The sequence below is a fragment of the Trachemys scripta genome, chromosome 2, assembly GCF_013100865.1.
Source record: "Trachemys scripta elegans isolate TJP31775 chromosome 2, CAS_Tse_1.0, whole genome shotgun sequence".
Lineage (NCBI taxonomy): Eukaryota > Metazoa > Chordata > Testudines > Emydidae > Trachemys > Trachemys scripta.
In genome coordinates, this window is record NC_048299.1 from 33415150 (window position 1) to 33438466 (window position 23317).

Sequence of the window (23317 nt, forward strand, 5' to 3'; positions counted from 1 at the left end):
TTGCATCATTCCTACAGCCAAACTTTGTTAAACCATTATTGTTACTTGCCTGCATAGTTATCCGCCATGCACAATGCAATTTTAGCTTAGAAGCTTATTCCATGAAGTACTTATACAACATTTTGTTGGCAATAAATAAAAAGCTCAGGGTACGTGGCTAAATATTACTTTCAGCAGTTTTGAAACCCTGACCTTTCAACTAGGTTTTCCCTTTTGAAAAGTACTGTAAAATGTCAATTGAGAAGTGCTATGAGACAGTGTGACACTGCAGAAATGCTTCAAGGGAGACACTGCAGCAGCTGTGAAAGTACCAACAGCAGAGGAAGAGTGGCATCTTAGTTAGAAGAGTCTGTGCAAAAAGCCCAGAATAAAAAAAAAGACAGTGTGTCCGATACTGTAGTGGGAGATAGAGAAGTGACTGTCAGGTTATGTTATTGATAGGAAAGTGTCACTATCAGACGTTTATGAGATTTGAAGTAATAATAGATTTTGCTGTGGAAGGAGCATTGCCAGTAACTTCACTGCAGTATAATCTTGTTTAACCAACTCCCTGTTATCCAAAAAACGTTAGCCAGGGTTGACTTATGTCCCCTGATGGCCCCCTGCATTATAGGCCTTCATTTGTTTGAAAATTTGTTTATCTAAATACCATGTTTGCTTGTTCTAAAGAAATAAATGGTGCTCTGTTACAATTTTAAGATAAAATGTAAAGTTTTTCTTTAAGTTAAACCATTAGTTTCTGTTTTATTTTTAAATGGATGAAGAGCAAAACCTGTATTTCCAATGTGAATGATTTACCAGAGATCAAGGGGAACAAAGATTTTGTTTTCATGAATCAGAGAATATAGTTTCTCACTAACATTGTGCATCTAAAGTTAAATGATAGGTGCCCATGCAGCAGGGGCAGAGAGTGGGGCATGGGTCTCTTCTACATTTAGAAGTACAGCACCCAGAAAACGGAATAGAAATGTAAGACTTGCCTACTGGATAAAACCAGTGGTCCAACAATTCCAGTGCCTGACAGTGGCCAGTACCAGATGCTTCAGAGGATCTGGGATCTCTAACTCATACCCTTAGACTCTGATCCAAATCTAATTGAAGTCAATGGAGAGAGATTCCCATTAACTTCAATGGGCTTTGGATCAGGCTTAAAGTGACCCACAATACTGACTGGATTTCAACACTTTCAAATGACTGGAATTTACTAAACAATTCTGTCTGTCATGCACAAGGCTAGCCCAGATCACACATACTGAGTTGAATGGTCTCTGTAGGGGTAACAGAACTAAGAGCATTCAGATACTATGGCAATGAGTTTGATAAATGTATTTGAATAAACAGCTGATGAGATATTACTAGCCCTAAATAAAATAATCTTTTTCATGATAATTGGTTACAAAGAAGAGTGTCCCTAAAAACATAGGACTATGATACTGAGGTGAAGAATTGACCAACTGCCCTTATTAAGTTCCTTCCGACTATTTCCTCTTTGTCTTCCCTACACAGACTGTCCAAATCCTCCATAGAGAAACTTCCTATTTGCTGCTTACACAAAATTGTGCCTAAAGGCCTGTGATTTATTGACTGTGCTAATTAACAGTATGTTTTAAATATGTTAAAAAATATATGAGATGAAGGGAGTTATAAGAAAATATACAAGTTAAACGTTGCTGTGAGGGAAGAATCTGTGTTAGGGAACATCAGGAGAAGCCAAGAAAGGACTCTGCTGGAACACAGAAAGATGCTGCTGCTGCTGCTGCTGCTGCTGCTGCATAAGAACTTTCCTGTATTACAAAAACTTTGAGGGACGAGTAAGAAAACTGCATAAACAATTATTTTACTAAACATTCTGTTCAGTGATTGACCCATTACAAGACAGCCCTGATTGAAACCCTTGCATACCTTCCTTTCTGAGGAAGATCTGTGCCTGAGAGTTTTCTAGAAGCTGGAGAGTTAATATGGTGGGCAGAAGACAGTAGGAATAAAGCACCTGGATCAGACACGCATGAGCTCCACTTTTCTTATACAACATGGAAGGAAGGAAAAGGAGCAAACAGAAAGGCCTAAAGGCACTGAAAGCAGCCGCAGATGCATGCTTCCTCTTCCCCAAGCCAGTAGAAGCCTCTCAGAAGGACCACCACATAGTGGCTAATTATTTTTGTTATGATAATGTCAATCGTGCTAGACCCTGTCTAGATATTCTAGAAGGGACAGTCCCTGCTCTGAGGAGCTAACAATCTAAGTACAGACAGGTTAGAGAGAAGAGGGAACAATAGACAATGTGTATACATTACGTTTCCCCTCTCCAAAAAGAGCCAACCCTACATTCAAAGAACATTCAAGTTGCAAAGTCAAGCACTCAGAAATTATGAAATGCAAGAATTAAGGCTGCTCATGCAACCTTATTTCAGTCCCCTTGTGCATTTGTATTATGAAAGTTTTGCAATTACATGGTCACACACTATTTTTCCATAGGCACAGAGGCCATCACTGGAATTTTTCAGTCACCCAATGAGGTTACTTTTGGTGACTCCCCAAAGCCAAAAATCAATTGTGCAGTTGTAACACCAACAGACCCTGGTTGTCAGGATCGAACCGGGGACCTCGGGAGCATAGTGCATGAGCCTCTACTGCATGAACTAAAAGCTACATGGCCATTAACTAAGGCTGTAGCAGACTCATTAATCCCTAAGTGGTCTCAGTGCCACTAGAGGGGTCACAACACCACACCCAGGAGGTGTGTGGGTTATGTACTTCCCCCAGCTGAAGAAGCGCATCCTGAGCATCAGAGACTTCCCAGTTGAGATAACACACAGCCAACGTCTAACCACACCACTAAATTTACCAAAGTAACACTCCACTTGCCTCACCTGCTGTAATAAAATGGGAGGCATGTGAAATTACAGCAATTTTACTAAATGTCACATTCAAAGGGAAACCCCTTTTTCACAGCCAGGGTGCTCTGCCCAGGATCCCATTGTTAGGCCTCAGATTTGGGAGGGAAGTTTGATTATGGAAATATGTCTGTCTTGGTTTCACTCTGTTACCTCACTTTCTACAATATAAAAGATAGGGCCCAGTCCGATGCCTATTAAAGTAAATGGAAAGACTTCAGTGAGCTTTGGATCAGGCCTAAGGTGAGTTAAAGACCAGTACTGTCCCCTTCTATCATTGTTCTCTCCATTTTAATTTTAACATATTTTGAGGCTCCCTCTAAGATTTTTCCTTTTCTTCTTGGTTGTAGGAAGAAATTTAACCCAACACCCACACTCACCCTGCTTATGTCTCTGTTTGTGACATAAGGGAGGAGAAGACAATACTTTTCCCCAAAAAAATATACAACTATTGGCCTTAAGCTCAGAACGACTATCACATTTTAAAGGGTGGCATTCACTGAGGATGAGAGCTGAGCAGAAAACTGTTTTACCATCGCAGGAAAATTTTCAAGATTTCAAAGGTTTTCCTGTCCTTAGCCTGGACAAAATGTCAAAAGATCTTGAAAACTTTTGCAAACTAACAAACAATTTGAAAATTTTTTCATTCAGGTCAATGTAAATGTTTCATTTTAAACAAATTTAAACTTTTTTAAAATTATAATTAGCTTAAATTTTAAAACAAAGTTGTTTCCAAAAATAAAAAGAGCAATTTCTTTTCAAAGAAATGGAACATTTTTACAACTTCAGAACTAATTTTTTCCCCATAAGGAGTTTTTTAACTGAGAAATCTGCTGAAACTGACCTTTTCCCACAAACAGTTTTGTTTTCTACTAATTGACATTTTACAACACAACACATTTTGTTGAAAAATTTCCTACAAGCTCTACTAATGACACCACCACCTAAAGCAGAGGAAAGCAACAATTGTCTATGTATGTTTTAATAAGTATTTGGGAGTTTTTCAGAGGTAGGAAGAGTAGTTAGGTGCCCAATTCCCATTGAAAGTAAAGGGGAGTTGGACACGACTCCAATTTGTGCCTTTGAAAATATCCCCCATATAAATAAAATACCAAGAATCTAATTAGTAATCTAATCAGTATTCCAGTGTCAAAGTCTCATTGCATACAGGTGACTGTCCAGTTTGGATGATCTGTCATGCAGCTACAAACTGAGCTAATCACAGATCCTTGAGGGAGAGCGACTGAGGGGAGAGAGAAATGGTGCAGGAAGATGTGAAACACTGAAATATTTAGTCAGCTCTATCAAAGTGTTAGCGTTTCTATTTTAAGAGAAAAAAAATACAAAATCCAATTTTCCCTCTTAGTGCATATTACTCTTGCAAATGCACATACAAAAACAAGTCTTTTTGAATGAATACCATCAGCATTTCAACCAGTTCTATTATATAATCCACAATGGGTTTGCCAGCCAAAAGTGATAAACTTTAATTGCAAGGCTATTTTAAGATGTTGTATAAAGTAATGTCTATTATTTAACTCTCAAGCAGAACTTCATAAGTCATTTCACTGATAATCTTCTTTGCCGCTAACATTGTTATGTCTGCACAGTGAGATTCAGTTTTATTTTGTGCTGATATTCCTACTATTCATATACTACCATAATACCTTGAGGCACAGAAACATCTTTACAGCACAAATTGCCTTTAAAGAAAAATATAAACAACACAACATACAGTAAACACAAAGCAAAGTGTTACATGATGGAAAGATAGTTTTTACTATTACAGTTGAGTTCAATTCTCTAATGCTCTTACCTCAGAATTGTTGAGATGGCATTTGTGAGTTCCTGAAAACCATCCCTCACTAGAACATTGGTCAATGTCCACCTTCTGCAGATTTATGTCAACTTTGACAACACCTCTGAAACAAGAAAGCCGCAATTAATACAGGGACTTTGGAGCAACTGGTTCAACTTTTATATCTGTGAATTGTCTGCATGTACAGATCAGAAAGCACAATTATATCTTTATTGTATTTGGCACAAAATGTTTAATCTAAATACAGAATTTTGTAAGAGATCTGAAAACAGAAGATCAGTTGCTGAGGTAATGGCTACAGAGAGATCCTCTGTGATGTTATTGCTTCCTGACATGAATCACCATGAGACCAGAACTCAGAAGATCATGATCTTAGATCGAAAGCAATCAGCAAAAGTAAAATGGTAGGTAAGAATAAGTTATATACTCAGGTAATTTGATGAGTCTCAGTCGTTCAAGTTTTAGTGCCTAGCAATTGCCTGCACTTCTGGCCTTCAGTTCTGATTTTCAGACCAGAATATATCTGAGACTAGCATATATGGGATGCTCTCTGGAGGGGATAGCTTTAGTTTCCAGGTAATTCAATAAGCATTACACAAACTGCCAGAAACTGCCAGGCACATCATTCTAAAAGACTAACCCTCTTCCAAATGACACACATGTCCTATTGTCTACTCTAGAGGGAGCTATTTACTAAATCCTGCTCCTGTTGAAGTCCATGGAGAAAGCTCCCATTGATTTCCAAGTAGCTCAATAAATCCTAAGAGAAAAAATAAAGCATGTCCTTTGGAAAGCATTCCTTTACTCCATTGCAAACTCTTTGTATTATCCAATACACACAGCACCTTAGCCTAGGGAGACCAGATAGAAAGTGTGAAAAATCGGGACGGGGTGGGGGATAATAGGCAGGGCCGGCTCCAGGCACCAGCTTGCCAAGCAGGTGCTTGGGGCGGCCATTCCGGAGAGGGGCGGCACGTCCAACTATTCGGCGGCAATTCAGAGGACGGTCCCTCACTCCCGCTCGGAGCCAAGGACCTCCCGCCGAATTGCCGCCGCAGATCACGATCGCAGCTTTTTTTTTTTTTTTTGCGCCGCTTGGGCGGCAAAAACCCTGGAGCCAGCCCTGGTAATAGGAGTCTATATAAGAAAAAGCCCCAAATATCAGGACTGTCCCTATAAAATTGGGACATCTGGTCACCCTATATTAGCCCCACGCCTGATTTTTCATTTTAATTACTTGCCTCATTTAGTTACCATTTCAATTTCCCATTTTGAATCATGTGATTTCTGTTCTGTGTTTCACTGATTGACTGAGCAGTCACTTTGCCAAAGCTACCTCCCATCACTCCCGGCTTACATCTTCACATCTGTCCGCAGCCCCATCACACTACCCTCAGCATGTTTCTTTGATGCATCTGCTGACTGACCTTCACCTGCCTGCTCTCCCTCCAGCTCAGACAACACATACCGATAACCAGAGCTAGCCAAAAAAGGAAATATGTTTGACAAAAAGTTTGAAATTTCAAAGTCATTTTCCCTCTGAAGTGACTTTTTGTCTTAGTTCATCCCCTGCCTTGGTCTTTGGGGAGAGGGCAGCTCACAAATAATGGGATCCCCAAGTGGGCGTTTCTGATTTCTCCCACATGTGGAAAACACAATTTGTGTGATTTTGTACAAGTCCTCTGACCTTGAGTCTCTTCTTACCATTCTCTTCAGAGGCATGGGATCCCACTAGGGAACAGACAAACCTCCACCAATGAGGCAAGGACTCCTCTACCCAGTCCCCAAAAGAAACCTGTGCAATGGACCCGTGAACCTGACCTCAAGCCCCTGAAGGGGATCATGGTCCAGTTGTTAAGGTGTTAGCAAGGAACCCAGGAGTCCTGGCTTTGAGTATCCCAGACCACACAGCAGGTCTCAGACAAGTCATTTAACCTCTCAGTGCCTCACTTATATCCTTTACCTCACCGGGGTGCTGTGAGGATAAATACATTAAAAAGATTGTGAGGTGCCCAGAAACAACAGTAATATAGGCCTTATAAATTCCTTAGATTGATAGAAGCCAGCCTCCCAGTCAAAGATACTGTTTCTAAATCCAACATCCCATCTGCATACCTGAGTATGAACTTCCTAGCCACCAGATGTGTAGCAGAGCCCTTCTCCCCTCCCCCACAGCCCCCTTAACCATCTGTTTCTGGTTCTAAAGCACCCGTACAACATAGTCCTGCTGCATAGTAGCTCGGTGACCACAACACATAGTCCTTTGCTACACATTCTGGAGCATCTTTGGGGCCTGATTCTCTGTTGCCCTGTGTTTTGTATATTCATTTACACGAGTATAAAGCAAGGGTACAATGCCAACATTCTGACTCAATAGCATTTTACACCCTCTTTACCCTGATGTAAATGATTTCACGAAGTGAAGGACAACAGAGAATCAAGTCCTTGGTGTCTAGGAAATTCAGAAGGATGCTTCCAGTATATACACCAAATAAACGAGCAAGCACTCTCTCAAGAATCATACTCATGTGCCAGGAACTTAAAAGCTTTCATCATCAAAAGTTTCTCCCACAGTATTAGAAGATTCCTTCCACTGAAAACAGACTGATCCAATTTCCAGTTAATCACACTGCCTTATAAACACCTCAAAAGGGACAGTATGAAAAGCAAAAAATGTTCAAAGTGCAGCTACCTAGCTTTAAAAAAGAGAAAAGAAGAGAGTTTCCTTCCTTTCTCTTAGAATAGTCAGTGGAATGAATTAGTTCTGAGGAGATTTATATTCATCTTCAGAGATTATATACCTGTTACTAGTATTTGACTAGTATTGTGTGTTTAATTATAAAGGTTTTATTGCAGTGTTTTTGTAAGGGATATTATATAATAATTGTGGGACAATGCCACACTAAAATGTCATAGTAATTAGAATAACTTGCAGAGCATAAAGTTAGCAAACTTCGATGTTGAATCCTCAAGCTCATTAAAGTTTCAAACAAGCCGAACTATGCTAAAAAGCACAGCCTCATTTTGCAGCCAATTACTTTATAAAAAAAAAATACCTCTGCAAAGTCTTAATTTCCACTACCAAATACAGGGATCGCCTTACAAGCTACGGATTGCCGGCCCAGCACTTTCAGCCAGTACTCATGGCCTTCTTGGATCTGTACCCCCGGTGAAGTGCATGATATCAGCTGTGGGGTCTCTAAATTTAACCTGCTAATTTCAGGTTAGGAATCCAATTGCCTAACATCAGTTTTTTAAAGAATGTGACATGTTTATTATGCCAACAATATTCCACACAAACAATTAAAACAATTAAAGATATGTCTATAACACCTTAATCTTTTCAGTGATGTACAAACTAATTAATTTTCACGAGAGTCTAGTATGGTAGGAAATATTACTATCCCCATTTTACAGATGGAGATACAGGGTCACAAATGCACTAAATGACTTCCTCAAGTCCATGCAAGGAGTCAGAGGCATAGCCAGGATATAACTCAGGAACTCCTGACTTAATCCACTAGAACATGCAGCCTTTTTTGATAAGAGCACAGTCTATACAAGTAAGACTGATCATCATAAAACAGGAACAGAGCAATAGATTCATTTAATCCTTTGGGCCATGTATGGCCAAATTCAGACCTGGTGTAAGCAAGTGAAACTCCAAAGTCAATAGTTACACTGACTTAGAGTCTAATTCATCAATCAAGGAGATTTTATCTGAGATTCAAAATAAGTCACCACGTCTCAGACTCATTTTTACCCTCTTCATGTAAAACATCTTAAAGTACTTATTATGTTCATCCATAAATTATATAGTATTAGGCAGACATTTTTAAATTCATTCATTCATCATTATGAATTCATCGTTCATATTTAGATAAATACATTTAGTTCATATCTTTGTGCAAATCTACATCTATCCTATAGAATACATTCAGAAGTGCTTGTTGTATTTGCTTAAATGGGGGGTTGGGGATTGCTCAGCCCTCCACAGCCTGCTTCAATCCAAATCAAAAGATCTTCCATATTTCAGGTATCAAAAGGGTGAGTTTGGCCAAGAATAAGAAAATCTGGTTTACTAGTTTAGTATTTTATATGTGATGTAGGTGTGGGTGGATCAAGATTCCTGAGTAGAGTTTAATCCTCAACCTTAGACTTCACAGTGCTTCCAAGCCCCTGACCACATGCAAACAATAACAAACTGTCTAGGTGCATGTGATTGCTCACAGCATTCAGTTAGCTCCTAACTCTGCCCAACACAAATTTCACCAATCAGGTACATCATGCAGATTTGCACCATTTTTCTGGACCACTTTTGGGTCCTTAAAAACACATACATGCCAACAAATGGGGTTTGCGGGGTAGTCAGTCCTGCGAAGTGTTCATTCCAATGGGGTACTGCATAAACACAGGAGAGTCCAGTCCTGCAAAGGAACTTGCAGGATTGCAGCCAAACTCACTTGCTCATGATAAAGCAGAGGCTTTTGCAACTGTTGGAAATTTCTCACAAACATTAGCTAAATATTTTCTTCTACCTGCTGTGAAGAAACTGATTCACCTGCTGAAAGATCTGTGATGAGTCATCCTTATTAGAGCTGCAGCAACCTCACCTAGGAGAGTTTATAGAAGCCTTAGGGAAGGAGGACTTTACTTCCTGTTAAGGAAGAGAACTTATCCCTTGTGTAGATTTTGTTTTTAATTGGTAGAAGGGAGGGTTATTCCCAACACTTTTTTTTTTCTAAAAAAGGTTGGGTGCATAAGAGAGAAAATAAGATGATTTAAGAATTTCCTAACCACTCTAAGGCCTGGTCTACACTAGGCGTTTATGTCGAAGTTAGCGCCGTTACATCGAATTAACCCTGCACCCGTCCACACCGCGAAGGTATTTAGTTCGACATAGAGGTCTCTTTAATTCGACTTCTGTACTCCTCCCCGACGAGGGGAGTAGCGCTAAATTCGACATGGCCATGTCGAATTAGGCTAGGTGTGGATGGAAATCGACGCTAATAGCTCCAGGAGCTATCCCACAGTGCACCACTCTGTTGACGCTCTGGACAGCAGTAAGAGCTCGGATGTTCTGAACTGCCACACAGGAAAAGCCCCGGGAAAATTTGAATTTGAATTCCTTTTCCTGTCTGGCCAGTTTGAATCTCATTTCCTGTCTGGACATCGTGGCGAGCTCAGCAGCACTGGCAACGATGCAGAGCTCTCCAGCACTGATGGCAGTGCAATCTCAGAATAGAAAGAGGGCCCCAGCATGGACTGATCGGGAAGTCTTGGATCTCATCGCTGTGTGGGGCGATGAGTCCGTGCTTTCCGAGCTGCGATCCAAAAGACGGAATGCAAAGATCTATGAGAAGATCTCTAAAGACATGGCAGAGAGAGGATACAGCCGGGATGTAACGCAGTGCCGCGTGAAAATCAAGGAGCTGAGGCAAGGCTACCAGAAGACCAAAGAGGCAAACGGACGCTCCGGATCCCATCCCCAGACATCCCGTTTCTACGAGGCACTGCATTCCATCCTCGGTGCGGCCGCCACCACTACCCCACCACTGACTGTGGACTCTGAGGATGGGATAGTGTCCACGGCCGGATCCTCGGACATGTTAGCGGACGGGGAAGATGAGGAAGGAGATGAGGAGGACGAGGCAGTCGACAGCGCTCACAACGCTGATTTCCCCGACAGCCAGGATCTCTTCATCACCCTTACAGAGATCCCCTACCAACCCTCCCCAGCCGTTACCCCGGACACAGAATCTGGTGAAGGATCATCCAGTAAGTGTTGTAAACATCTAAACATTTATTTGTAACAGAACATGATTATTAACAATTTAAAAAATGGGTTTCTCATGATTAGTTTGATTAACTTAACGGTTCAGTCATGGGCAGTGCAACTATTTGAAAAAAATCTAGCAATGTCCGGTTTTGCATGATTGTCCTGCCCAAGCCGCTCTACTGTTTAGTCCCTGCTACTGCAGCTACAGTAAGATGCGGTCTATATGTCCGGGGATGGAGCAGAAATCCTCCTGGGACATCTCAAGGAAGCTCTCCTGCAGGTAATTTGAAATCCGCTGCATTAGGTTCTTGGGGAGAGCGGCCTTATTGGGTCCTCCGTAGTAGGACACGTTGCCGCGCCACGAGACTAGCAAGTACTCCGGAATCATTGCTTGGCACAGCATGGCGGCATACGGCCCTGGTCTTTGAAGGCTTTCCCGGAGCATTCTCTGTCTGTCGCTCTCAGAGATCCTCATGAGGGTGATGTCGCTCATGATGACCTGCTTTGAATGAGGTAGGGGAATGTTAGTGTTGGGACTGCTTTACCGTTCCTTTACAGAACTGTAACCGCTGGTTTGCAGCCACGCGGTGGAGGCGGGAGAGGGTCAGCCGAAAGGGATCGTTCCCGGGGACAGCCGCGAGGGTGTGGGACAGGAGCAGACTTCCTGCTTGCCGGATTGCTGGCAGCAGGGACCGACATTGATTTCAATGTGAAATGAGGCCATTGCTAATATTAAAGTTTTAAGCTGCCACGAATCTACGGCTTACCATGTCTGCGTGCAAGAGCAATTCCGTTGTCCTGACAGGGTTCTCAAAAGTGCTCAGCAAAACCCCAGACACTGAATGCGAAGGCCGAGAATTCGACCTTGTGCTGAGTGCGCATGTGATAGGTGCTGTGCATGGTCCTGTTCACAGAGAAAGACTATGTTCTTTGTTCACAACTACATTTATCTTTCTGAGGAATTCACTCCCTTTTTCCCATTCCCACAGCCCCATCTGCGACTGTCTCACAACCTAGCCTGTCATCACACTCCCAGAGGCTAGGGAGGATTAGGCATAAGAAGAAGAGGACACGGGAGGACATGTTCTCAGAGCTTATAGCCTGCTCCCGAGCCCAGGCAGCACAGCAGACCCAGTGGCGGGAGAACTTGTCCCAAATGCACCAAGCCAACATGGATCGGGAGGAGAGGTGGCGTCAGGAAGACCAGCAGGCGACTCAAACCCTGCTTGGACTACTGAGGGAGCAAACGGACACGCTCCGGCGCCTTGTGGATGTTCTGCAGGAACGGAGGCAGGAGGACAGAGCCCCGCTGCAGTCCATCTCTAACCGCCCTCCCCCGCCACCAAGTCCCATACTCCCTTCACCCAAAGTGCACAGAAGGAGAGGCGGCAGAGTCCCTGCTAACTCTCACTCCACCCCTGCAGAGAGCTCGAGCAGCAGAAGGCTCTCATTCCCCAAAGTTTGACAAGTTCTTTCCTTCCCGCCTGACACAAGCCCCCGTCCAAGTTTCACTTCCCAGTCCCATGTGTAGTTGATAATAAAAAATATGTTTCTGTTAACTACTGTTTCCATCATGTTCTTTTGGAGGAGGGGGGGGAAAGGGGGTTGGTAATTGGACAGGACAGTCACCTTTGGCAGGGTACATAGTCGGGGGCAGGCACAGCAGCAGGGCACATACATAGTGCAGTGATGCAGTGACTACTTACCCTGGTTAGTCTGGGAGGTTCTTTTCATGTTATGTGGTGGGGGGTGGGTTGCTCTGTGACTTTGTGTCAGGGGAGGGCAGTTAGAGATCTTAAGCGGCGGTCCTTAGGCAGGATCACAGAGCCACACAGCAGGGGATCTGTAACCGTCCCACCCCTGCCACAAACTCACATAGACCCCCCATACACACAGTCCGTATCAGGAGGGGTGACAGGCTCCGTTGAAAGAACCATCCCACCGCAGCGGAGCCTGTCAGTCCTTGAGTTTAGAAGCTGCATTCGCGCGACTACACTACACCCGCTCCGCACCACAGTCTGCGTCCCAGTTTTAAAAAATTCCCGCGAAAACAGTATTAAAGAAAACGGTGTGCTTTAACAAAGTAGAACTATTTTTATTTTGAAACGTGTGTTGGAAGTGGGGTGAAGGCTTCTCTGTACACAAAATTAGAAAGTCACAGGTTACCCTGCTCACTCAGGAACTTTGCTTTCAAAGCCTCCCGGATGCACAGCGCTTCCCGCTGGTCTCTTCTAATCGCCCGGCTGTCTGGCTGTGAGTAATCAGCAGCCAGGCTAATTTCCTCAACCTCCCACCCCGCCATAAAGGTCTCCCCCTTGCTCTCACAGAGATTGTGGAGCACACAGCAAGCTGCTATAACAATGGGGATATTGGTTTCGCTGAGATCACAGCGAGTCAGCAAGCTTCTCCATCTCCCCTTGAGACGTCCAAAAGCACACTCCACCACCATTCTGCACTTGCTCAGCCGGTAGTTGAAGAGTTCTTTTTCAGTGTCCAGGGCACCTGTATAGGGCTTCATGAGCCAGGGCATTAGCGGGTAGGCTGGGTCCCCGAGGATGACTATAGGCATCTCCACATCCCCAACAGTTATTTTGTGGTCCGGGAAGTAAATACCTTGCTGCAGCCGTCTAAACAGACCAGAGTTCCTGAAAACACGAGCGTCATGAACCTTGCCCGGCCATCCGACATTGATGTTGGTAAAACGTCCCCTGTGGTCCACCAGTGCTTGCAGCACCATGGAAAAGTAGCCCTTTCTGTTAATGTACTGGCTGGCCTGGTGGTCCGGTGCCAGGATAGGGATGTGAGTTCCATCTATGGCCCCACCGCAGTTTGGGAATCCCATCGCTGCGAAGCCATCTATGATCGCCTCCAAGTTTCCCAGGGTCACTACCTTTGGCAGCAGTACATCAACGATTGCCTTGGCTACTTGCATCACAACAACCCCCACGGTAGATTTGCCCACCCCAAACTGGCTCGCGACTGACCGGTAGCTGTCAGGCGTTGCAAGCTTCCAGAGGGCTATGGCCACTCGCTTCTGGACAGTCAGGGCTGGTCGCATCCGGGTGTCATTGCGCTTCAGGGCAGGGGACAGCAACTCACAAAGTTCAAGGAAAGTTCCCTTCCGCATGCGGAAGTTTCGCAGCCACTGTGATTCATCCCAGACCTGCAGCACTATGCGGTCCCACCACTCAGTGCTTGTTTCCCGTGCCCAGAATCGCCGTTTCACAGCATCAACATGACCCATTGCCACCGTGATGTCCTCGGCGCTGGGTCCCCTGCTTTCTGAGAGGTCTGTGCTACTCTCAGACTTCAGGCCATCACCGCGTTGACGTAGCCTCCTCGCCTGACTTTTCTGCATCTGCCTCAGGGCAACCTGTATGATAAGCTGCGAGGCGTTGAGAGCGGCCACAACTGCAGCGATGGTTGCAGCGGGCTCCATGCTCACAGTGCTGTGGCGTCCGCGCTGTCAATGACTTGAAAAGTGCGCGAAATGATTTCCCGCCGGCGCTTTCAGGGAGGGAGGGAGGGCGGGAGTGATGGACGGATGACGACAGTTACCCAAAAGCACCCTGGCCCCTTTTTTTTTTACCCAGAAGGCATTTGCGGCTCCACCCAGAATTCCAATGGGCGGCGGGGACTCCGGGAACTGTGGGATAGCTGCCCTCAGTGCACCGCTTCCAATGTCGACGCTTTCCCCGTTAGTGTGGACTCACAAAGTCGAATTACTGTCCTTAGTGTGGACACACACGTTCGACTTTGCAATATCGATTCCAAATATTCGATTTAAGTAAAATCGAACTACTCTCGTAGTGTAGACAAGGCCTAAGAGTGGGGGTAAAACTGCAAAGCCTTTGTCTGCAACAGTAGGCTGTGCTGTGTGGTGAGCAAACTGTTGTACAATTCCTATCATGATTAAGATCTATAAGGGGATGAAAAAGAGACCCGGAAAACAAAAGTGTAGCTAGAGGTGGTTACTTATGAGTACACAGGACTCAGAGCAATTAGGGACTGTAAATGCAGAACAAGCATTTGAATGTGATTGGACTTGTTTTAGACTGAGGAATTTGTAACTAAGGTACTCTACCCCTTAGTGCACTAGAGTAGTACATCATCCTAAGTGGTTTCCGCTTAGAGAAAAGTATGTTGGTTTTCAGCCTTTTCTACATGCAAGATAGTTGAAAAGTCCAACTTTATTCTGTGAGAAGTTTCAAGTGAAATGATTTTGTTCAAACATTTTCATGGAAAGTTTTCATTTCCTCAACAAAAGAAAAATTCAAAATAAGATTGTTTCAAATTGAAGTTATTTTTTCATTTTATTTTGGGTTTTCAAACCTAAACATTTCAATTTGAAACAAGACAAATTTGTTTTCAACTTTTTTAATTGAAAAAATTAAAACTTTAAAAAAAAACTTTTCACAACATTTTGATTTTGGCAAAGCTTCATTTTTTTATTTTAAAAGAGTGGACAAAACATTTATCAGTTCTAACCCACATTCCTGTCACCATTCAGATTCTTCCTCACTTCCTGCTTGAAGTCCTAATGTGACCAGTCTCTTTCCCCTCTCCCCATCCCTGGTGTATTGGTGAGGTTGGTAATCAGCAGAAAGGGGAGGTGGGTTGTGTCAGAAGGACAGGGTAGAGGAAGAGAAGTTCCTATCAGGGAGGAGGAAAACAAAACTGGTAATGGTTCTTCCTAGAAGCAGTCAGAAACCTTCCTCTCTTCTACACACAGTGCAGCCCAACAATAAAACTAGGAAAGAGCAGGGCCGGCTCCAGGCACCAGCTTACCAAGCAGGTGCTTCGGACGGCCACACCAGAGAGGGGTGGCACGTCCAGCTCTTCGGCGGCAATTCAGCAGTGGGTCCCTCACTCCATCTCGGAGCGAAGGACCTCCTGCCGAAGTGCCGCAGATCGCGATCATGGCTTTTTTGTTCGTTTGTTTTTTGTTTTGCGGGGGATGGAGGGGGGTGGCTGCTTGGGGCGGCAAAAACCCTGGAGCCGGCCCTGGGAAAGAGATTTCTCATGAGTAAAGCTGGGCAAATAATGGATTTTTCAGTTTACTAGCAATTCCAAAAAAAACCCTCCCCACAGCCAAAAAATGTAGTTGTCAAACTGACAAATGGAAGTTTTCAACATGTTCAGTGAATCAAAAAGTCAGAAACAAAAGTTTGTCAAATTAAATATTTCATTTCACCCAACTTGAAGATTGTGATTTCAACTTCAGGTATTTTAACAAAAGCAGAGGACAAGATTCACAAAATGCGTACAGGAGCAGGTGCCTTCCTTATACACCTCTACCCCGATTTAACACAACCCAATATAACACGAATTCGGATATAACGTGGTAAAGCAGCGCTCCGGGGGTGGGAGGCTGCGCACTCCGGCAGATCAAAGCAGTTCGATATAACGCGGTTTCACCTATAACGTGGTAAGATTTTTTAGCTCCTGAGGACAGCGTTATATCGGGGTAGAGGTGTAACTTTTAGCCCAGTCACTAGGGCACTCACCAAGGATGTGGGAGACCTGGTTTCAATTCCTGCCTAGGCTCTCCCTAATGTGGAGGAAGTATTTGAATTTGTGTCTCCTACATTCCAAGAAAGTGTCTAGCCACCAGGCTATTCTGATGTATGCCTGTCTTAGTCCGTCCTGTTGAAGCTGTTCCACATCGTATAATGAATTGAATTAATAACTGAAGCAGGGATCTGCGCTTGGGTCTGCCATATCTTGGATGAGTACCCTAACCATCAGGCTAGAGAGTCTCTCTCTAGGTACAGAGACATTGAAAAAAAAATCCAGCAGCAAGTCACAGTGTCCTGGTCAACTGACTCAGGCTCTTGGGGCTTGTGCTACAGGACTAAAAACAGCAGTATGGATGTTGCCACTCAAGCTGGAGCCCAGGCTCTGAGACCCACCCAACTCACCGGGTTTCAGAGCAAAGGCTTTAGCCTGAGCAAGAACATCTACGCTGCTACTTTTAGCCCTATAGCATGGGCCCCAGTCACTTGGCCTTGGCTCTGAGACTTGATGTTGCGGGAGGAGGAGAGATTACAGTGTAAATGTAGCTTCTCTCTCTCCCCCATCCATCTCTCTCGCTCTCCATCCCATCATGCCCAGCCCCCAAATGACTATTGGTTGTCATTCATAGTGGCAATTCAGAGCCATTCATGATTACAAGGAATAGTCACTGGCCCAGGGAAACTTTGTGGGAATGACTATAGCCTGCTTGTTGGGGCACTCCCCTGGGATGTGGCAGACTGCTGCAATCACTATTTAAAGATTTATACAAAGTGGAGTAGCTTCAATGGGAGAGACTGAGAAAGACCTCTGCTAGACTATCCCATACCCCCATGGCTACAGCAATTAGCTGGGAAGAGGGATGGGAGACTCACATTCAAATCCCTTCTCCATATCAGGCAGAGACGGGAATTGAACTTGGGCCTGCCACATCCCAGGTGAGTACCCCAACTGCTATGCTAAAAGTTATGAGACCACTTCTCTTAGCCAGAGCTACTCATGGGGATTAGGCAGTGTCCTAAGTAGTAAGGCCATCACTTTTACACTGTGCATCTTAACTATTTTTTTTTACTAGGCCTCTCCAGCATGTGTTTCCCATCTCTGTATCTCTGTCTTATTTTAATTCCACAGTTCTGGTAAGCCAGTAATAGGGACTGGAACGGGGCTAACAGAGCTTTTTAATCTACTTGAGAGATGTAAAATAATTTTAAGATAGATTTGTGTGAGATATTTACAGAATATATCACCATAGTACAGTGTAGTAAAAGGTTTATTGGCATTCATTTGTGGTGACCTCCCTTTTGCATCCATCCCAGACATACCACACCATCATATGTACGTGTAAAGCATATACAGCTATGTAGGATGATTATATATTTCTGAAATCTTTTACTGGTATTAATACAGTAGCTAACACAGGCTGGTTAGCTACCCACATTTTTAGTTATTTTTGATTCAGTATGCCGAAAAGGGAACATATGGAAAAAGACAGCCTACTAGTACATATAGGGATCAACTACTTCCAAATGTTATATTTACAGAACTAGCTGGGAATAATTTTAGCTTTGCTATCTTGGTCCAAGTGATCAAGACACAAATGTCAATAGCATGATAGTAAAACTTGGCTTGTCGGCACATAGTATCAGTCTGATATTCACCCAGGCTGACAGAACAGCTTAGCTGAACCCAAGTCACAACCACAGTGATAAGTTAATAATAATATTAATGGTAATTGTAGACCATCTGGCAACTAAGTGTATTTTGTGTATTGAAAGCTAATCTCCTTATTACTATAAATATTCTGTTTTCTACCCTTGTTTTACAAAGCTGACACAAAATACTGCTTCAAGATTAGAGGGTCATATTTAACATTTTGGATTTCCACAGACAAGAAATTATTAGTTTGAATGATGTATAATGGAGAATTGTTGAAGAATGATGTCATCAAGGATTTTCCGTCAGGTCAGAAGGTTTGATTTAAGAAGCTTTCATGTCTGCCTTAATTTCCAGCACCACTGTTTGTTGACATTCTGTCTGCTTCAAAATCAGTGCCAGTAATTGATTTAAGCTTGTTTTCCCAGCTTAGTGGTTATCTTGATATTTTCAGTAGTTATACTTCATTGTAACAATGAGTTACAAACTTTTGCGTCTGCAGGAGAATTTTTGACACCAGTGTCACTCTGTAAAATAGAAAGAGTATATTTCCTTTTCATAGTGCTGCTTACAAGCAGAAGCGCACAGAATGGTTTGCCAAACATTTAAACAGTGACAAACATGGTCCTTCTATCTCCTAGATTTTAGGAGTCTTTTTGTCAAAGAGGTCAAGTCTCAGTTGAACAGGAATGCAGTTTGTCTAGTGCTTACCTATATAAAATTAAATGCACATGAGCAGAGGACAAATAAAAATGAAGAGATGTCAAACATATCAATAAAAGATCCTTGTAATCAGTTCTGCTTATAGTCTACCCATATAAGCTACACAAGCCTCTTAGTCAAGAAGATATGAGGAGAGACAAAGAATTAGCAAGACTTCCAGCAAGTTAGAGCTAGATGTGAACATATAAAGAGGACACAACCTTTAAAGGGGAATTTGGAAAAGCTCTCTAGGTTATATTCATGCTTTGTAAAGGCTTCAACTGTGAAATATATATTTCTTTTGAAAGATGCTAGACTGACCTCCTAAGCTAACCATTCTGGGCATGAAAGGATTCTGCATAACTAAGTAGAGTATAAACACTTCTGTTATGTGCTATATTAGAAAACAGAGAAATCAATGTAAAGAATTTAAAGGATCAAACACAAACATCACAGTGCTTCTCCCAGCTAAAGACAAGCTTTAAGGCCGGGCTGTCAAGTGGTAGAGAGGATGTCATTCCTTGGCTCCAGAACTCTTCCTAGAGGCCCTTCCTGACTCTTACTACCAGACTCAGGCTCCCAACTCCCTACAGTGCATCCTTCTTACCATGTGCTGCGGAAGAATTGATTAATTCCCCACAGATGGTGCAGCCTGACTACTCTGCAAATCCCTGCACTGCTAGACAGATACATACACATAATTAATTAGTTTGGACAAGATTTTCAAGAGTCACTAGTGATTTTGGGTGTCAATTTTTGGTTGCCCAACTTGAGACACCTTAAAAGGATCTTGAGTCCTCAGAACTTTCTGAAAATCAGGCCCCTTCAAGGTGTCTCTAGCTGGTTTCCCAAAATTACCAATCACTTTCTAAAAATGTTAGTATAAAATTTACAAGTGTGCCCAAGTGACTTAGGTGCCTATATCACATAGAAACCTAAGTCACTTTGGAAAACACTCGGCCATTTTTAAAAATGTTGGTCTATATGTAAACACATGATTGCCACTTAGAGCTTCAGATGATAATAGGGACTTACTGTATGTGTGGCAAAGAATAGGATTTTGATCTGTTCCCCCCACTACAATTCAGTTTTCATTAATACTGAGACAGATTTTTCTAAGACCTTAGCAATAGCACTATTTTTGTTTTTCAACATACATTTTCATAGGAGTACCAACTTTCACTAAAAATAAACCTGATCAGAGAACAGGGGATAGCAATGTGGGCACATGAATTAGGATTCACCTGCAAAGGAAATCCCCATGGGCCTTTGGAACAGTATTACAAGTGTTGAGTAGTTATATCTGAAAGAAGATTAGAATCCTCAATCTCATTGACAACATAGCCTTCAGATCTATGGCATGCATTGCTGCATATCTGGGGATTTCCCTGTAATTAAATCAAAAGAGCTTCTTAAAATAGTCTCTCTTTCTTAAATTACTACTTGGCTGAATTCTGCCATCAGGGACAGCCTTGCACATGGGGACTTCTGTGTCCACAAATTGAGACTGTGGATTGAAGGAATAAAAAGTGGTAAAGATCAAGGGGCAGATCTTCAGTTGGTGTAAACTGTCAATGCTCCACTGAAGTCAATAGAGCTCTGACAATTTACCCAGATGATGTGCTGTCATGGGGGAGGGGAGGAGAAATAATAGAAGTTTGCCCCAAAGAGCAGGTTCTTTCTAGTCTTCCTTCCAAATGTTCAAACCCAAAATAACCCTCACAAATGTAACGTGCACTTCAACCCTGTCCACATTTTAGTCCTCACACAAAACCACACTATTGCTGTGTTTCGGACTGAATTCCAACAGTCCAAGATTCCAGCAGTGACTCAAGAAGATTTGTTGGTTTTTAATTTATTTATTTATTGTTCCTCTTCCCTAACCTCGCTCTATCTGTCTCTCCTTAGTCTTGTGAGCTCCTTCGGGCAGGGACCATCCATTCGTAGATGTCTGGAGAACATTGTGGGTGCTACGCTAAACAGATAATAAATTATCCATATCATAGTAATGGGCTTTCTCTGATCCCACCAGTTGCTGTCCTTTCATGGCCATAAAGCCAAACGTTTTGAAATGTTTAGGAAGTAAATGCTTAAAATGATCCATTTATTATCTTCAAAGTCAAATCTATTGTCCCCCTTCCACTCCCAACTTATTATGGGTCATAATATCTTAGGATAAGAAAGTATCAATTTCACCATTTTACAATGTTTTTAGGATTATAGAACTAATATGTGAAGTCATGTACATTTAGCATGTAATCCTCCATAAACCTTATCCTATGTCTTTCCTTCTCTATTTGAAATATTGCAGACTGGATTGTAGAGTTTAGGGAATTAGAAAACTAGCTTAAAATGTGAGAAAGGAATTAAGGTAAGGACTTGAATCACCTATAAAGGGGAAATATTAATGGCCAAATTATTTTCTTTCATTTATTCAGGATTTATTTTGACCTATCTTTGATAAATTTTAATAACAAACTTGATTCCTGTTACATATTTAACAAACTAAGAAGCTACGTAAAATATTCCCTGGGAAATTGTTGTTTGTTCATATATATGAATTTTCCTCCATGGATTTATTTGCTTTCAGTAATGCACTTCAAACTAAACACCATTCTACATGCCTTAATATGGGTTAGGTCCAATTCCTGCTGAAATTGGAATGATGGCTCAGTGAATTCCACTATCTTTATGGAAAGAATGACCAGGTTTGACTATACAGCAGAAAAAAATCAATGGACATTAGGCACCTAAATACATTTGAGGAACTGGATCTAAAAGCCAGAAAGACAAGCATCAGAAAATAAAAAACAGTACTTGGTCAGCTGAATTTGGTAGTCCATTTATTTTCTGTAAATGCTCCAGCACGTAGCATCATTCAAAATAAATGGTCAACCTGCTGATAATGGGCATTGAATTGCCAAAAGAATCATCTTTCAGATGTACTCTCCCAATAGTTCTTCTTTAAAAAACAAACAAAAACAAAAAAAATTAAAGAAAGAAAACTCGCAGATACTGTACCAGACTCAAAAAGGAAGCAGTCTGGACTTGTTACAATAGCGGGAAAGGGAATGCCTGTGGCCTTACGATATTCAGGCCTAGTGTAAGATACTGATGAGTAATAGTCATGATCACTGCCCACAATGTTAGTGCATTACAAGAGGATATTAATGAAAATGAGGGCTGTATTCAAGATACTATTTAGAACTGAAAAGGGAACCATTAATGGCTAGTCTACTGAATACCAAACTGTGTGGTTAACTTCCACCAGAGCTATCCACCCTCCCCGTTGGCCCACTAATCATCTGCAGTTGTAGAAGCAATGTACTAACATCCAACTCCCTCTCCAGAGGTCAAATATGCACTTCTAGAAAGTAAAATGCATCCACAGTGGGGAACACATACGCAAGTTTCTTCACACCATTTAAATTCTGCAGTGGGGTTGCACCAGGGCCAGCTAAACATGAGGTTTCTGCACCATAGAAGGTGATTCCAGGTAAGTATATAATGGAGGTCTGGTAATTACACTGAGAGGGGTCCACAAGATTCATGACAAATCCTATTGCTCCACCACTCTGTGCAGGAGTAGCAACTGCAGAGGGACTGAGTTCTAGCCCTTTCTGTGCCCACGCTTTAGATGGTGAACGCCATCCCTAAAACCTCATTACTCAGGCTTTATAAAGAGAAGGAGGAGGCAGGATGGTGGTGGGAGAATTTCACTATATGGTGCATTTAGCCTCTTTGAAAAATCTATCCTTGCGACCAAATGTATGTTTTCCCAAATGGTAAAATAAAGCACTGCCATTGCCACTGTGTGATGAACAGTCCCTTCTAAAAAAATCTCCAAGCCAACAGAAGAGGCTAAAAATATAACAGGTTTCTAAGGAAATAAGAGGTCCAAGCTATTTTAGAACTATTTAAGCAGTGATTATCTTAAAAGAGCTGGGATATTATCATGCGTATTTTGAGTTCTCTTTAGTTTCTCAGCTTCATTTTAATATTGGCCTACTTTGCAAGCCTTTGCAAGACAAGATATAGGACCATATTTTCTTCTAAATTCTTTTTCTGGGGCTTCACCACTGGTTTCCAGTTCCTGGGGCAGAACTGTCTAGAACAGATGACAAGATGTCTTCAGTAGAGGGTTCTACCCTTGCAGGTCACATCCTCTGGCAGTGCAGAGTACAGAGGCCTTCATGGCCCAGAGTAAGAGGTTACTCTTTAAACTCTTTATGGTTACATTTTCAGAATGCCATTGAAGAAGGGTCTAGCAACAAATAGCAACAGCTATTGGACAGAAATAGTAGTCATTTGTCCACTCTATATTTGTGGTAGTACTCATGTTCAACCAGGAGAAACAAATTCTACTCTCTTTTGCACAAATGTAGGTCTGAAACATTTCTGCAGACTTTCATGGGATTACTCCAGATCTACTTGGGTGTAACTAAGAGCAGAGTTTAGCCCTGTGTTTTTAATAATATGAGGTGTCCATATACTATTCACAGCATTTCTCAAAGTTCATTGCACTGTGACCCCCTTCTGACAACAAAAATTACTACATGACCCAAGAAAGGAGGACCGAAGCCCAAGCCCCATCACCTGGGGAGGGTGAGCAAAGCTCAAGAGCTTCATCCCTGGGCTGGGGGGCTGTAACCTGAGCCCCAATGCCCAGGGCTTCAGTCCTGGACGGTGGGGCTTGGACTTTGGCTTCAGCCCGGACCCCAGCAAATCTAACACCCGGCCTGTTGACCTCATTAAAAGGGAGTCACAAACCACCTTGGGGTCACAAACCACAGTTTGAGAACCGCTGCACTGCAATGCATTCATATAAATACAAGCAAAGGCAAACTCCTCTTCTGTAAGCCTAAAGAATACTCTTCCATCAAGAAAATTAATGTCTCACTGTGTCACACCATGCATACAGTATCATACTCCAGAGATAAGCAAGCAAGCAAGTGT

The 23317-nt window shown here is 42.6% G+C and overlaps 1 protein-coding gene across 1 annotated transcript in view; it reads right to left on the reverse strand.

The window, feature by feature from the left end:
• Window positions 1-23317, reverse strand: part of GPR158 (G protein-coupled receptor 158) — a 328332-nt gene that overhangs the window by 299669 nt on the left and 5346 nt on the right. The window contains exon 2 of the mRNA XM_034760223.1: window positions 4711-4816. Within this exon, the coding sequence (XP_034616114.1) occupies window positions 4711-4816 (106 nt within the window). The remainder of the gene's footprint in view (window positions 1-4710; window positions 4817-23317) is intronic.